Source organism: Chrysemys picta, chromosome 10 (genome assembly GCF_011386835.1).
Source record: "Chrysemys picta bellii isolate R12L10 chromosome 10, ASM1138683v2, whole genome shotgun sequence".
NCBI lineage: Eukaryota > Metazoa > Chordata > Testudines > Emydidae > Chrysemys > Chrysemys picta.
The window spans coordinates 4,593,571-4,606,816 of NC_088800.1; the positions used below are offsets into that span (position 1 = coordinate 4,593,571).

A 13,246-nucleotide genomic window follows, 5' to 3' on the forward strand; every position below is an offset into this window, starting at 1 on the left:
CAACTCTAACTCAGGAACCAACCCATGCAACAAACCTCGATGCCAACTCTGCCCACATATCTACACCAGCAACACCATCACAGGACCTACCAGATCAGCTACATCATCACCGGCTCATTCACCTGCATGTCCACCAATGTTATATATGCCATCATGTGCCAGCAATGCCCCTCTGCTATGTACATTGGCCAAACTGGACAGTCACTACGCAAGAGGATAAATGGACATAAGTCAGAGATCAGGAATGGCAATATACAAAAACCTGTAGGAGAACACTTCAACCTCCCTGGCCACACAATAGCAGATGTAAAGGGAACCATCTTACAGCAAAAAAACTTCAGGACCAGACTCCAAAGAGAAACTGCTGAGCTCCAGTTCATTTGCAAATTTGACACCATCAGATCAGGATTAAACAAAGACTGTGAATGGCTGTCCAATTACAGAAGCAGTTTCTCCTCCCTTAGTGTTCACACCTCAACTGCTAGCAGAGCACCTCACCCTCCCTGATTGAACTAACCTCGTTATCTCCATACTGATTTATACCTGCCTCCGGAAATTTCCATTACTTGTGTCTGATGAAGTGGGCATTCACCCACGAAAGCTTATGCTCCAATACTTCTGTTAGTCTTAAAGGTGCCACAGGACCCTCTGTTGCTTTTTACAGATTCAGACTAACACGGCTACCCCTCTGACACTTAACAATGTTAGTTGGAAATGAAAAATTACTTACAGTTTCTGCCTCCTCACTCTGAACACTGTGACTTTTTGTTTTCTTCCATGTAAGTGGTACTTCAAAACGGCTAGAGCACCCATCCAGATTGCCATTCGTCACATACAACATGATCTGAGTGAAGGCCAACTGGTCACTGTAGCAAAGGTCAAGGTCTGTTACCCACACCTATCAAAACACAAGACCACAAAAAAAAAAAAAAAAAAAGTGAAATTCACCAAGTTTATTTAATGAAGCTGGGATTCCACTGGTTTATGAATGCTGGTATATCATTTACTGGACTGAGATAAAGAAACCATTTCCAAACTGGAACAATCAAAACTCTCACATCATTTTAGAAAGCTACCTACCAGAAAACATTGAAAGGCTGAGGAACAGACTTATAAGATAATAGCAAAACTCCCTGCAAAGGTTTTAGCAGGAATTAAGGACGTACATGTAGATGTGCTCATGTGGTGGAGCAGCTCATAAATGGAGCTAAAATGTACAACTGGGATTTTCTCCCCTAAAAATTTTGTACACTTAAAAACACTCTAGTTACAAAAAAACAACGTTTTTTTGAGCTGGAAACAAGGAGGGCCTTAAGGGCCGAGTGATGTTGTGAGTGAAAGGGACAGTTTCACATAGAAAGCAATGCTATTTGTATATAACACATGCATTAGTCATTGCACGATTTTAGTGATGGTGTTTAGCAATGCATATTCCTACTGAAGTATACGGCATCGTAAACAGCAGTTGCTTTGTCTTGTATGTAGCAAGTAATGTGCCTTGGGGCCTGCTTCTGCTTCTGCTTTACACTGACTTTTTTGCAGGTTTAAACTTCCATGGAGTCACTCTAGATTTACATCTGTGTAACTGTGAGCAGAGAGTCAGGCCCTAAAATGTTAGGGCTGAGAGTGACACGTGCACCCATAAAGCCTTGCCTCTGCACAAACTGGCTCACTGCACACAAATGCTACCCACTGGCACACAAATGCTAATGTGGGTGTTGTGAGGACACAAGTTGATCTCAATTCTGAAATTTTGGCTCGTTATGTCTAAGCCTATACACTATTAGAGATCAAAGTCCAAGTTACAAGGAATGTTAAATAAGCTGTCTGGTTACTAGCCTCTACCTACCATAGGAATTGATATGACCCTAAACAACTCTGTATTCACACACAATAGTAATAATCTTTGTACTAAATATGCCTTGTGAGTTACCATTTGAAAACTATCCACTCTCTGGTCAGTAATATCATGGTGAAATGTGTGTCGCAACACTATATGTAAAGTTATAAATTCCACCTGCATGATGTTATTACCCATGTTCACAACCAGACAGCCTTGCCTCGGTAAAGGTGTTAAATAATCTATCCTAAACAAAGGAATGTGGGTTTACACCACTTTAAATATAAGCAGTAAACAGGGCCATCAAGCTAACAAGGGGAAGAGACTGTGGGAAAAAGAACAATTTGCATTTTAGCAAACACCAGCGGGGGGAAGAAAGAGCATGGAGCTTCCTTTACCACCAGACTCCATGTCGCCTTCCTCCCCATTTGAATAAACTCTACTTTGAGGGATCATTTCAAAGGTTCACTGGACTATAAAAGAAAGGGGCAGAAAACCCCAAGTTCTCTCTTTCACCTAAGATGACAAAAGAAACAGCAAATTGGACTTCTGGAGGAGATCCTGACCAAAATGAGGGGGGATCAGTCACCTTGCTAGAAGACTGGGGGCGAGAAAAAGACAACTTGAACAAGGCTGTACCATGCTAGATTAAGTTTTAGAGTTTTAGATAGGTATTTTCACGTTATTTGCTTGTAAGCATTTCTAACGTTCTCTCTTATACTTGAATCCACTTAAAATCCATCTTCTTTTGTTAATAACCTTATTTTACTTTTCATCTAAGCCCACAGTGCTGTGTTTGATTCAAGTGAATGTTAACTCCAGTTAATGTGGCCAACTGTTGGGTTTTGTCTCTTTAAAGGAGGAAATGTATCTTATTCCTCTGAATATTGCAGGAGAGGGCTGGGCATTGCAGAGCACACGGGTGTGGGAAAGTATGGGGCTGGGGGTGCATTGGGGTCACCTGCTAATATTAACCAAGTCTACTAAAGACAAGAGTGTGTCTGTGATAACTGCTGGCAGGTTGTTGGATTCCAGGTCGTTGAATCAGAGCAGGACAGTTTACAGAACATAGAGTGCATGCTGGCTGCGTGTGTGGCCCAGGCTGGGAGCCACAAGTAGCAGAAGCATTTTGGGGCACTCAGGGTAATGATACAAACAGTGTCCTCTCGCTGGTCTGAATTGCACCTTGAAGTGTGACACCACCATCATCCATATTTTTGGAGCACCCTCACAATCTTTAATGGATTTAGCCTCACAGCACCTCTGCAAGGGTAGGTCGGTGCTGTTAGCCCCCATTTTACAGATGGAGAACTGAGCCCCAGAGATACATGCCCATGGTCATAGAGGAAGTCTGTGGGGACTTGAACTGAGGTCTTCCAAGTCCTAGGCTTGTGCCCTAAGCATTCTTCCTCCCTGCACACCATGAACTGTAGAACAAGTATCTTGTGGAGCATCTATGAAGTCCTGCAGAGCTGATAATAGCAGCAATACCCTTGCACCGAAGGAAACTGAAATGTAACTGTATTTTCAGGAAGACTTGGGGCTCTTGTGCCTTTAAGAGCCATCACACATTGGGATGCCACAGAGGTGCACTGTCCCAGCTGCAGCTCTTGGAAGCTTCATGCCTGACACTTATACTATGCCTCCTGGAGCAATGGGGAGCACCCGGGCAGGGAGGGAGGGAGGGCAATGTGCCACACCTGAAGGGGATGTAGCATCTATCCCCTTTGCTCTAGCGGCTAGTACGGAGTGTCGGGGCGGGGGAAGGAAAGCTCCTCCCACCCATTTTTAGGAGACTTTTACTAGCAGTGGCACTAGCTTCATCTTGCGCTAAGGGGGGCACAAAGACCATGTTGTGGCTAGGGAAGCTCCTTGAATCCTCCTCTCCTCAGACTGTTGTACTCACAGAAGCCTGTACATAGTTTGTTCTTACATTTTTCACATTTAAGGCTTATATGCACTAACACTTACTTCGGTATAACTGAAGTCACTCAGGGGTGTGAAAAAGCCACCCCCGAGTGATGTAAGTTATACCAGCCTATACCACCGGTATGGACAGTGCTATGTTGGCGGGAGAAGCTCTCTTACCTTACCCCCGAGTGATGTAAGTTATACCACCGGTATGGACAGTGCTCTGTTGGCGGGAGAAGCTCTCTTACCTTACCCCCGAGTGATGTAAGTTATACCACCGGTGTGGACAGTGCTCTGTTGGCGGGAGAAGCTCTCTGCACTAGCAGTGCTACAGCTGCGCCATAGTAGCGATTCTAGTCTAGACTAGCCCCAAAAATCCATGTGCCTAACCCTGCAATCAGATACATTAACATACATAAAACGTCTGCCCTAGAGTGGACTCCTTTAAAACAAATCTAGCAGTGAGTGACTTGAATAAGCCTTTGAGTGGTAAATGGCATCATTATAAGGATATTAAGAGGTCAGGCAGCCAAGGCCTCTTGCTAAACTGGAGCTAATTTCTGAATCGTATTCACACAGTAATGCCCTTTTCATAACAGCAAATAAATCACATCTGTAACAGTTGTTAATAACTAACTGCCAAGTATCTGTTGCTGTATTAAATATGCTATTTGTCAACTTAAATATTTCCTGCTGCATGGTATAAAATGCAAATCAGATGCTGATGGCTGGCTTTGCTTAACAGTAGAGGGAACGTTCACCAATTACAATTCTTAATTTTCCCTAAGAATGTAGTCTTACATAGTCACTTTCTATGGAGGTGAGAAGGAGCTTTCAAAATACAATAGATTTAGACTATTGCAGCGTGTGATAACCCTTCAAAAGAGCTACACTTTTACAGCACATGTAGTTCATGATGAATTCATATTAAATGTATTTCCATAAGTATTAGTAATAAATCAATAATAGCAAGTGTATCTTTAACTGTGTGAAAATTAGGTTTAGAATCTAAAATAAGGATTCTACAAAGGAGAGAACTGGATGGCGTGAATCAGAGGATCAAAGATTATGGAAAATATTTAGTTCATAGGTTCAAATCTGTCCCAAAATGGCAGTGACCAACCGTCATTAGTATCCAATGTCTGTTCAGTGACCCGTGTGACATGAGTTGATGATCTCCCTCCAGTTTCTGGTGCCACAGCAGTAAAGCCACAATCAATGTCAGCACTAAGTGAAAGCTTTGCTGGAAGCCTCAACACAGGGGAAGGAGGGAAAGATCTCAAAAGCTGTGAGACAATTAATCCCTCACCTCTAGAGTTGGACTCTCCAAGACAGGCTTCAGACACAAAAGCAGGGAGTGTAAGCAACATTTGCACTGCCATTGCCCGTGTTGTACCTGATCAGTGGATAATTACATGGCTTTGGACAGTCAAAGTCATGTTCTGACAGTATGGAAAGAACCCGGCCTTCCACTTAACAACAGATAAACCCTCAAAGAAATGCAGCAATCTTGAAACAGACATTAGCAGATGACAAATTTATTAAAACATGACAGAAATTCAAATAGACAACATAAAACATGGGATGTTACATATTTTATGTAACAAGTAATACAATCATACAAGCTTTGTTAGCAGCTACTTTCCTGTACGTTTCATTGTAAAGTGTGTGTAGGCCACTTTTATTTATGTTTAGATCTACAGAACAGGCCCATCAAATTCAGCCTGGGCACACTTCATATCATTTTAATAAAATGCCCAGCATGTAACGCTGGTTCTAACAGACCCTCCAAAAAGTAAGCACCCACCACTCTGAGACCCAGGGGCATTAGAGAGTCCTCAGTGAATGAGAAGTTAGCCGAGCTTGGCTCAGCTCCCTGCTCAGGGAAGGGCTATAAGATTGCATGCTAGTGACAGAAGGCCTTTGGGCAGGACAGCCTCCATACCCAGAAGTCATAGGACTGGGCTGAATGCTGGAGGCATTATTGCCCATCAACATTCCTTACATTCCATGCTCACTGCTTCATCATCCTATGATGATTTTACCCTTGTGAAAAAGTTCTATAAAAATGAATAGATTAAATCAAGAGTTAGATTCTAAAAACCTACAGCATGTAGCAGAGAATGACATCCATCACCTCTAACCCACAGTTGCCAACTTTCCCGCGGTAAATAAGCAGCCCGACTTTCACAATAAGCCAAAAATCAAGCTAATCCCCTTTCAAAACTAGGCCAAAACAAGCCAGTCCCTAAGAACCCCAACGCTCTATGTGACTAGATCCCCCCGGCCCGCAGTCTGGGACTAAGGTGGGCCCACTGTGCACCCCTGACTCTCTCCCTGCCTTGCCCCTTGTCTCTGCTTGCTGGGAGCTGATCAAAAAATAAAGAAACAACAAGCTACAACAAGACAAACACGCAACTCACAAGCCAATTAAGCCAAAACCAAGCCCAATTTCTGCATTTTTTTGGCGGGTTTGGCATGTCTGCTCTAACCATGATTACATTCCAGGGCTAAGAAGGTTGTCATTAAAGGTGCAGATTACCCAGTTTTTAAAATAGAGGGTGCAGTCCTCAACAACACTGAGTTCAGGGAGAGGAGCCACCTTTTTACCTCCTCTAATCCTGGGCCTGGGGGCTGAACCATTGCTCTTGCAAGCTGGAGATGCCAAATGGTCACTAATTTATGCCAGTTGGAATGTTCCCCTAGGGAAGTTTCACGGGACCAGGATTGCCAGAGCACACTGCACTCTGGCCATGTCCTGGAACTCCTCCTACGTAGGGGAAAGAAGGGAGATCCGGTGCATAAGCGAGCTACGTTGGCTTTATACTATGATGGGTAAAATCCCCCAAAGTCCCTTTAGTTCAGCTTCCAGTCCCCTGCGCACTGCTGAAGCAATGTGAAGGAGAGACAGACTGGACTGAGAATCTTGCCCCTAGTTTTCATGGGATTGATAATAGGGTGCAATTTTTCATGTTACTAGTTCAGATGCAGCCCAGGTCATTAGTAACCAACCGATGTCACCATCCAGCAGGTGGGTAGATTCCTATATGAAATGAGCTGGAAGTCTCCCTCCAGTTCCCACTGGCCAGATATGCCCTTTGCAAAATTCACAGTAATTGATAAAGACAAGTAACCTTGCTGATTGTCTCAACCGTGAGGCTACGGATTCAGTGAGGCTGAGGCTCACGGGGAGAGCAGCAGGGCCAGTCTGCCCTCCAGCTGCCTACAGTGGACTTATTCTGGGGATGCGGAATGGACATCCATTTGCAGGCCTATCCATCTGGCACCTTTCACCAGTGATCTATAGACACACACCCTCAAATGGAAATGAGTAGCGCTTGTAACCTTATACTAAGCACACGCTTTACCCCACTGCAGTTAGCAGGTGTCCCGTGGGTGTAATAGCCTAGGATTAATTATAATAAAAAAGAAAAAGAAGTAGAAGCCTTTATATCGGAGTCTAAAGAATTCTAGGCCAAGAGGATTCCATAGGTGTTGACTTTTCATTTTCCCTGAAGGGCTCATCAGGCACATGCCAAGAAAACCTGTTTCCACTGCAATGAAAGGGCTTTTTTGTATGCAGAGCACTGAGCTAAATCAATGTGGCTGAAGCTGCCAGCAGCAGCAGCAGGGGAGAAGAACCTGAAATAATAAAAATATATAACCTTTGAGCAAGAGCACAGAAACTGGGAAAGCAAGGATTTACAGGCGATCTGCCCTCTGTTTTTCATGGTGTATCTGTGCCTGACACCTACATGCCATGGTCTAGGAAACAAATATTTTAGGGATGCCTATTGCCCAGTAGAGTTTCTCTCTTCCACTGCCTCCTCCTCCCAAGAGGCTAGCTTGAATGCACACAGGCTGCTTTGAGCATCTCTGCTGCTGGCCACTTTCTGTCGCTGACTTATGAAGCACTGCCCAGGGTGACGAGCACGGCAGAAGAAGTCTGGTGGCATTAATGAAAGGAAAATGATTCCTTATTATTAATAACGTATACAGCACCATTCATCCCAGACTGATATATATAGGGAGTGCTTCACCCTCTGCTAAAAATGCAGCCAAGTCTGCGCAAAACGCAACAACTCCAACGGGAAAGTGAAGATTACGTGAGCTAAGTGGGACTGCTGGGAATGTTAAGTAGATGGATGTGGTCGTCTGAGTTGGAATTTGCCCAGACAGTGGGAATTAATGCCCACACAAGTGTTATGGCAACTTTAATGACCATAAGTGGTTAGGACACTGGCATTACAGCTCAGTCCACAAACAGCAGCTCAGTGTCCCAGAGCACCATGCCCAGAGGAAAGAACGCCACTACTCAATGTTCACAGCGTTTCTCACCGCACCTGGGATTTGCTTATAGGTTCCTCTAAGTACCGAGCAAGCCCAAAACCTGCTTAGCTCAAGAAAGTTGCAGCGCAAGGTAGCACAAAGCAGACCACAGGGCAATTGTTGTTCTTGTCACCATCAGGTGGAAGCAGGACAGGGGAAGAATGCCAAGCAGGGCAAGACCCACTAATGTTATGTCCAAAAAAGAAAGAAGGTAACAGCAGACAAGGAAGACCAAGATGAGAGGAGGAAAAAGAACTAGAGTGAGGCAAAAACAACCCCCCAAAGCACTGAGTAAAACTAAAATGAGATACTAAAGGAAAGAGCTAGGCCTGGAGAGCAGATCCTGGGATGCTGCTGGTTTCCAATAGCACCTACTGCCACAGCTCAGCAGGGAAAACAAACACGTTTCCAAGATGGCTCCTGCTTCTAAGTGAGGTTTCTCTTCCCTGCTAAGCTGTGGGAGTGAGAACTGTGAAACAAGTGAAGTTTGACGTTTCTATCTGCTGCAGTTTTTGATTAACAGAGCGATATGGCTCTGATCCAAACTCCACTGGCGTCAGCGGAAGCCTTCTGACTGACTACAATGGGCTTTGGATCAGGCCCTATAAAGCCAATTATTATTGCAGAGTCTATATAAAACAAGTTCTAAACTAACCAAACTGCATGAAAAAACATTTCTCTCATCTACTGTAATGATTTTCCTTTAACTCAGAGTGACGGACAGTGGCGATCTCTATAAACTCTGGAAGAACTGAACAGTCCTTCTTCATTGGGAGAAGCAACAGAGGTAAATGAAATGTGATCCCTGCTTATGCCTGTTGATACTGCATACTTCTTCAGTTAAAGCCACAATCTACAGAACCCAAATGGAAGACAGAAGAAAGGCCAGCACGTGAGCGAATTCTTTTTTTTTTTTTTTAAAGGTGGCTTGTAGTTACCGCTTTTAATAATTTAAAAAAATGAACAATCAGTGCCAAATGCATCTGTGCACCAAGATGCCTGTTTTCACTGGAAATCCTACTGGTAACAGATATTCTGTCTGTGTGGTACATGGCTGGTGTGGTAGCTAATTTTGTTGTTGTTGCTGTATCATTTTAACAAATCAGACACGGGAATGATTTAAAAGTGTCAATCTAAAGACTGGCGGAGAATGGACTGGTGGAGACTCGTACTGTAAATGGAACTGTGTCCATGGGGACGTGCTGTTCATCTCTTAATTTCCCTTCTGTGCTGAAAAGTTATTTCCAATGTGGTCTATGGGATTACATATCTTCCTTAAATTGTAATGGAAGAGGGGTGTCAAAATCCCCCAGAATGCTTTGAAAATCTCAGCCTTTGTTTTTTTTTAATGATATTTGCATGGTTTATAAAAGCAATAGTGACTGCTCAGGTCAGGCATTTACTAGCAATTAATAACCAAGTGAGTTGTCTGCTCTAGTCAGTCAGGTGCTGATACAAAAAGGGCGTGCCCTAGAGGTCATGTATAAGTAAAATCAAAAGAGTGACACAACCAGGAAAATATTGAACATGTAATGTTTTTAAGCCTGTTCTCATTTTCCTAATTTGCCCTGGTACCTCTATGCAATGTAGAGCATTAGATACATGACGTCATAAACTGATTTGAGGCCCCTGCAGTACCAAAAACCCACCACATGACAAATTAAAAAGTAATGCAGTCAACTTTAACTTGAAATGTCAGGGCTTTCACAGGCTTCGGTCACCATCTAAATATTGCCAAAAACAGAGGCCCTATTTCTAGACCCCTGAAAATCTGCGGATATCCACGGATAATTTTTACTTCTCAGATGCGGATATAAATTTCGTATCCGTGCAGGGCTCTACCTATTTCCCTCCAACAAGTGTGTGTAATTCCTATTAACAGCAACAGAGTACGTGTTCGGAAGTTTAACTGAAACAGAGCTCAGTTGTGAAGCCTAGAAATGGACCCAAGACTTAAAATTGACATTTGTATTTCAAACATCCCAGTGTTCCGAGGTGTCCAGATCTGGGATTTTGCACTGTCCCGTTATAAAGATAGAGGCTATTTGCGAAATTGGGATTCAGAATTTGAACACCCTTTGATCATATTTGGGCTTTTGGAGTGGGCCTACCCAAGGGAGAACTCAGATTTTTCAGACTTCTCAATCTTTAGACAATGTCTAGTGAAAAAATCAGAGGTTCAACCTATAAGATGTACTGACTGCTTGGCCAAGAAAATGTTATGGAAGGAAGGTTACAGTTTGGGATCTGGCATCACTTGCAAAAGATTTTTGGTATGCAAACTCTGCTGAATGCTGCAAGGAGATGCTTTCCTTTAAAATGCATGGCTCCACAGGCTGCACCTCATGATAAAGCCAGCTCAAGCGAATAAAGTCACAATTATAGTGTAATTCTTTACAGCTCCCATAAAAATGCTTCAACTTTAAAACAAAAGAAGGGAAGGAAAACATAAATTCTTAAACAGTTACTAAATTATAGCTTTTCTTTCCCCAGTTTAATTGTTTTATCTGCATCTAGTATTGACATCTACATTATTGTAAAGAGCACACCTGCTATTTTTAAAGAAGTGCTTGGATGACACGGTAAAAACGTCAATTAGTAAAATATTAATGCAACTTGGGCTTTGAGAAGAGAGCTCTTTTTATTACTTTTCAAATTCACAATGGAGTTGAATATTTTAGCAAGGATTGCATACAGTATCTTATCAGGTTGCCACCTAGTGGCAGTTATCGTGATAGCCCAGTGTCATCTCTGACAAACTTTTTGAGCGCTGGCTGGCTGGATGTCTGATGTGGAAACAGTTAAAGGGAAAGCTGTGGAACCTGTCTGAAAATTGCACAGAGAAAGCACTATGCTGTACTAAGAAGAATCTGGGAATTTTTTTATTGGTCACAATTACTATTACTATTATTATTATTATTAGTTAACATTTACATTGCAGTAGTACTGAAAGCCCACAACCAAGTTAGGCCCCATTGTTTAGACATGCTCCAAACACCAAATAAATGACAATGACTGCCACAAAGAGCTTACAGTCAAAGAGACATGGTCTAATGGGTGGATGATACAACAAGTGAGACAGGGTGGGAGAGATGGGGTAATAGATGTGCAAATTCTTATCCAAAGCAGAGTAGTGATCACGGCTCTCCACCTGCCTAGCCATTGTCAGATTGTACTTTACTGTCTGCATTTTGGCATCAAATAACAAACGAATATAAGAGTGTAAAAGCCATTTGATAAGTCTCTTACAGGCTTTCATCTACAGTAATGTTATTTTAAATCTTCAGTTTTAATGCTATAAATGTCAGAACTGATAAAATGTCATGATTTTAAAGTCAATCTCATTCTGATTCATGGATCTACCCAGGATTGGCAATACTGAAGAAATGAAGAAAAGGCCCTATAGATGGGGTTCCATCAAAACAAACTATCTCTTCAAAGGGTTTCTTTCTGTCAGGCTTCCTTACTGAGAAAACTAACTCTCCCCAGTGGATATCAGGGTGAAATTCAAAGGAAATGAAATTGGAAGTCATGTGAAGAAGTTCTCCAGGATACCTGTTTCCCAGTCCTTCTGGAAAGACACACACTTTCCAGAGAAGCTTGTGACCAAAGTTCAAAACCAGACAAATTTCCCCTCCTCAGGGAATCTGTTCTTCAGCCAAACACAGAAAGGAGGGGCCAAACCCAGGAACCAGACTGGCAGTTTTAGAGCCTTGTCTCTATGAGAAACTACCACTAACTTTATCTCCCTCTACGCTCATTCTTTTTCAGAAGCTGCTGAAATACCCTATCCTCTTCCCAGCATGCCTTGCCAGGCTGGTCTACAAGTCCTGCCACTCTGAGATTACATTTACCAGCAAAGGAGAAAGGAGTTCCAGATCATCCTGCACTTTAAGAGCTCCCGTCTCAGGCTCAGATCTGCAGATATATCAATGGAAGTTAAGAGCCTAAATACTTTTGGGGAGCTGAGCCTCAGTCCCCAAACAGAGGCAGTAGTTTGGGCTTCCTTCCTAAACCCTCTACTGACTCACAGAAGCTGCTTCCGCTTGCCAGTGGCTGCCCTTCTTGTCCCACAAGTCTGTCTTTATTTGTTCAACTAGAATGGAGTAGTGTTGGTTGCATGCACCCTCCTCATCAGCCTTAAAGAACCATAACACTCCATTACATGTCTCCTAATATTTTATCCTATCTAATAAATAATAAATAAGGCACTACTTAAACTTGAGATATTGCAGATTCCACAATATTAGGCTTCCATCACAATTCTGACAGCAGGTGCCAATCTGGACACAAACTAGCCATCAACAAGTTTAGGCTTGAAATTAGATGAAGGTTTCTAACCATCAAAGGAGTGAAGTTCTGGAACTGCCTTCCAAGGGGAGCAGTGTGGGCAAAAAACCTAACTCGCTTCAAGACTGAGCTTGATAAGTTTATGGAGGGGATGGTATGATGAGCCAGCCTATGATGGCATGTAAGCCGATCTGTGACTGCTAGCAGGAAATATCTTCAATGGCTAGTGATGGGACACTAGATGGGGTGGGCTCTGAGTTACTAGAGAGAATTCTTTCCCAGGTGTCTGGCTGGTGGGTTTTGCCCACATGCTCAGGGTCTAACTGATTGCCAGTTTTGGGGTTGGAAAGGAATTTCCCCCCCCGGGTTAGACTGGCAGAGACCCTGGTTTTTTCCCCCCCTTCCGCTGCAGTATGGGACATGAGTCATGGGTCACTTGCAGGTTTAAAGTAGTGTAAATGGTGAATTCTCTGTAACTTGAAGTCTTTAAATCATAATTTGAGGACATCAGTAACTCAGCCAGAGGTTAGGGGTCTGTTATAGGAGTGGGTGGGCCTGCAATGTGCAGAAGGTCAGACTAGAGGATCATGATGGTCCCTTCTGACCTTAAAGTCTATACAGAAGCCTTTCCTTGGCGCTAATCATTTTTGTAATCATGCTTTATAAGTTGACAAGACTGCACACGGTATCCTAGATGTCATTGATTTATAGAACACCTTCCCACTATTTCTGTATGGGTTTCTCTCCCAGAACTTCTACATTTTAACAGTTAGCTTTTCATTTTTTGACCATTACTGCACCTTGAGCAGAATGTTTGACAGCAAACAACACTCAGGTTTTTTCCAGAGTGGCTACAGTTAATCTGAACGCAGTTAC

General features: G+C 43.0%; 1 protein-coding gene across 4 annotated transcripts in view; it reads right to left on the minus strand.

Annotated features, from left to right (window-relative positions):
* Nucleotides 1–13,246, minus strand: part of IQCH (IQ motif containing H) — a 111,355-nt gene that overhangs the window by 12,338 nt on the left and 85,771 nt on the right. For all 4 annotated transcript variants that reach the window (XM_024107221.3, XM_024107219.3, XM_065559173.1 and 1 more), the window contains one exon: nucleotides 731–898. In XM_024107221.3, the coding sequence (XP_023962989.2) occupies nucleotides 731–898 (168 nt within the window). The remainder of the gene's footprint in view (nucleotides 1–730; nucleotides 899–13,246) is intronic.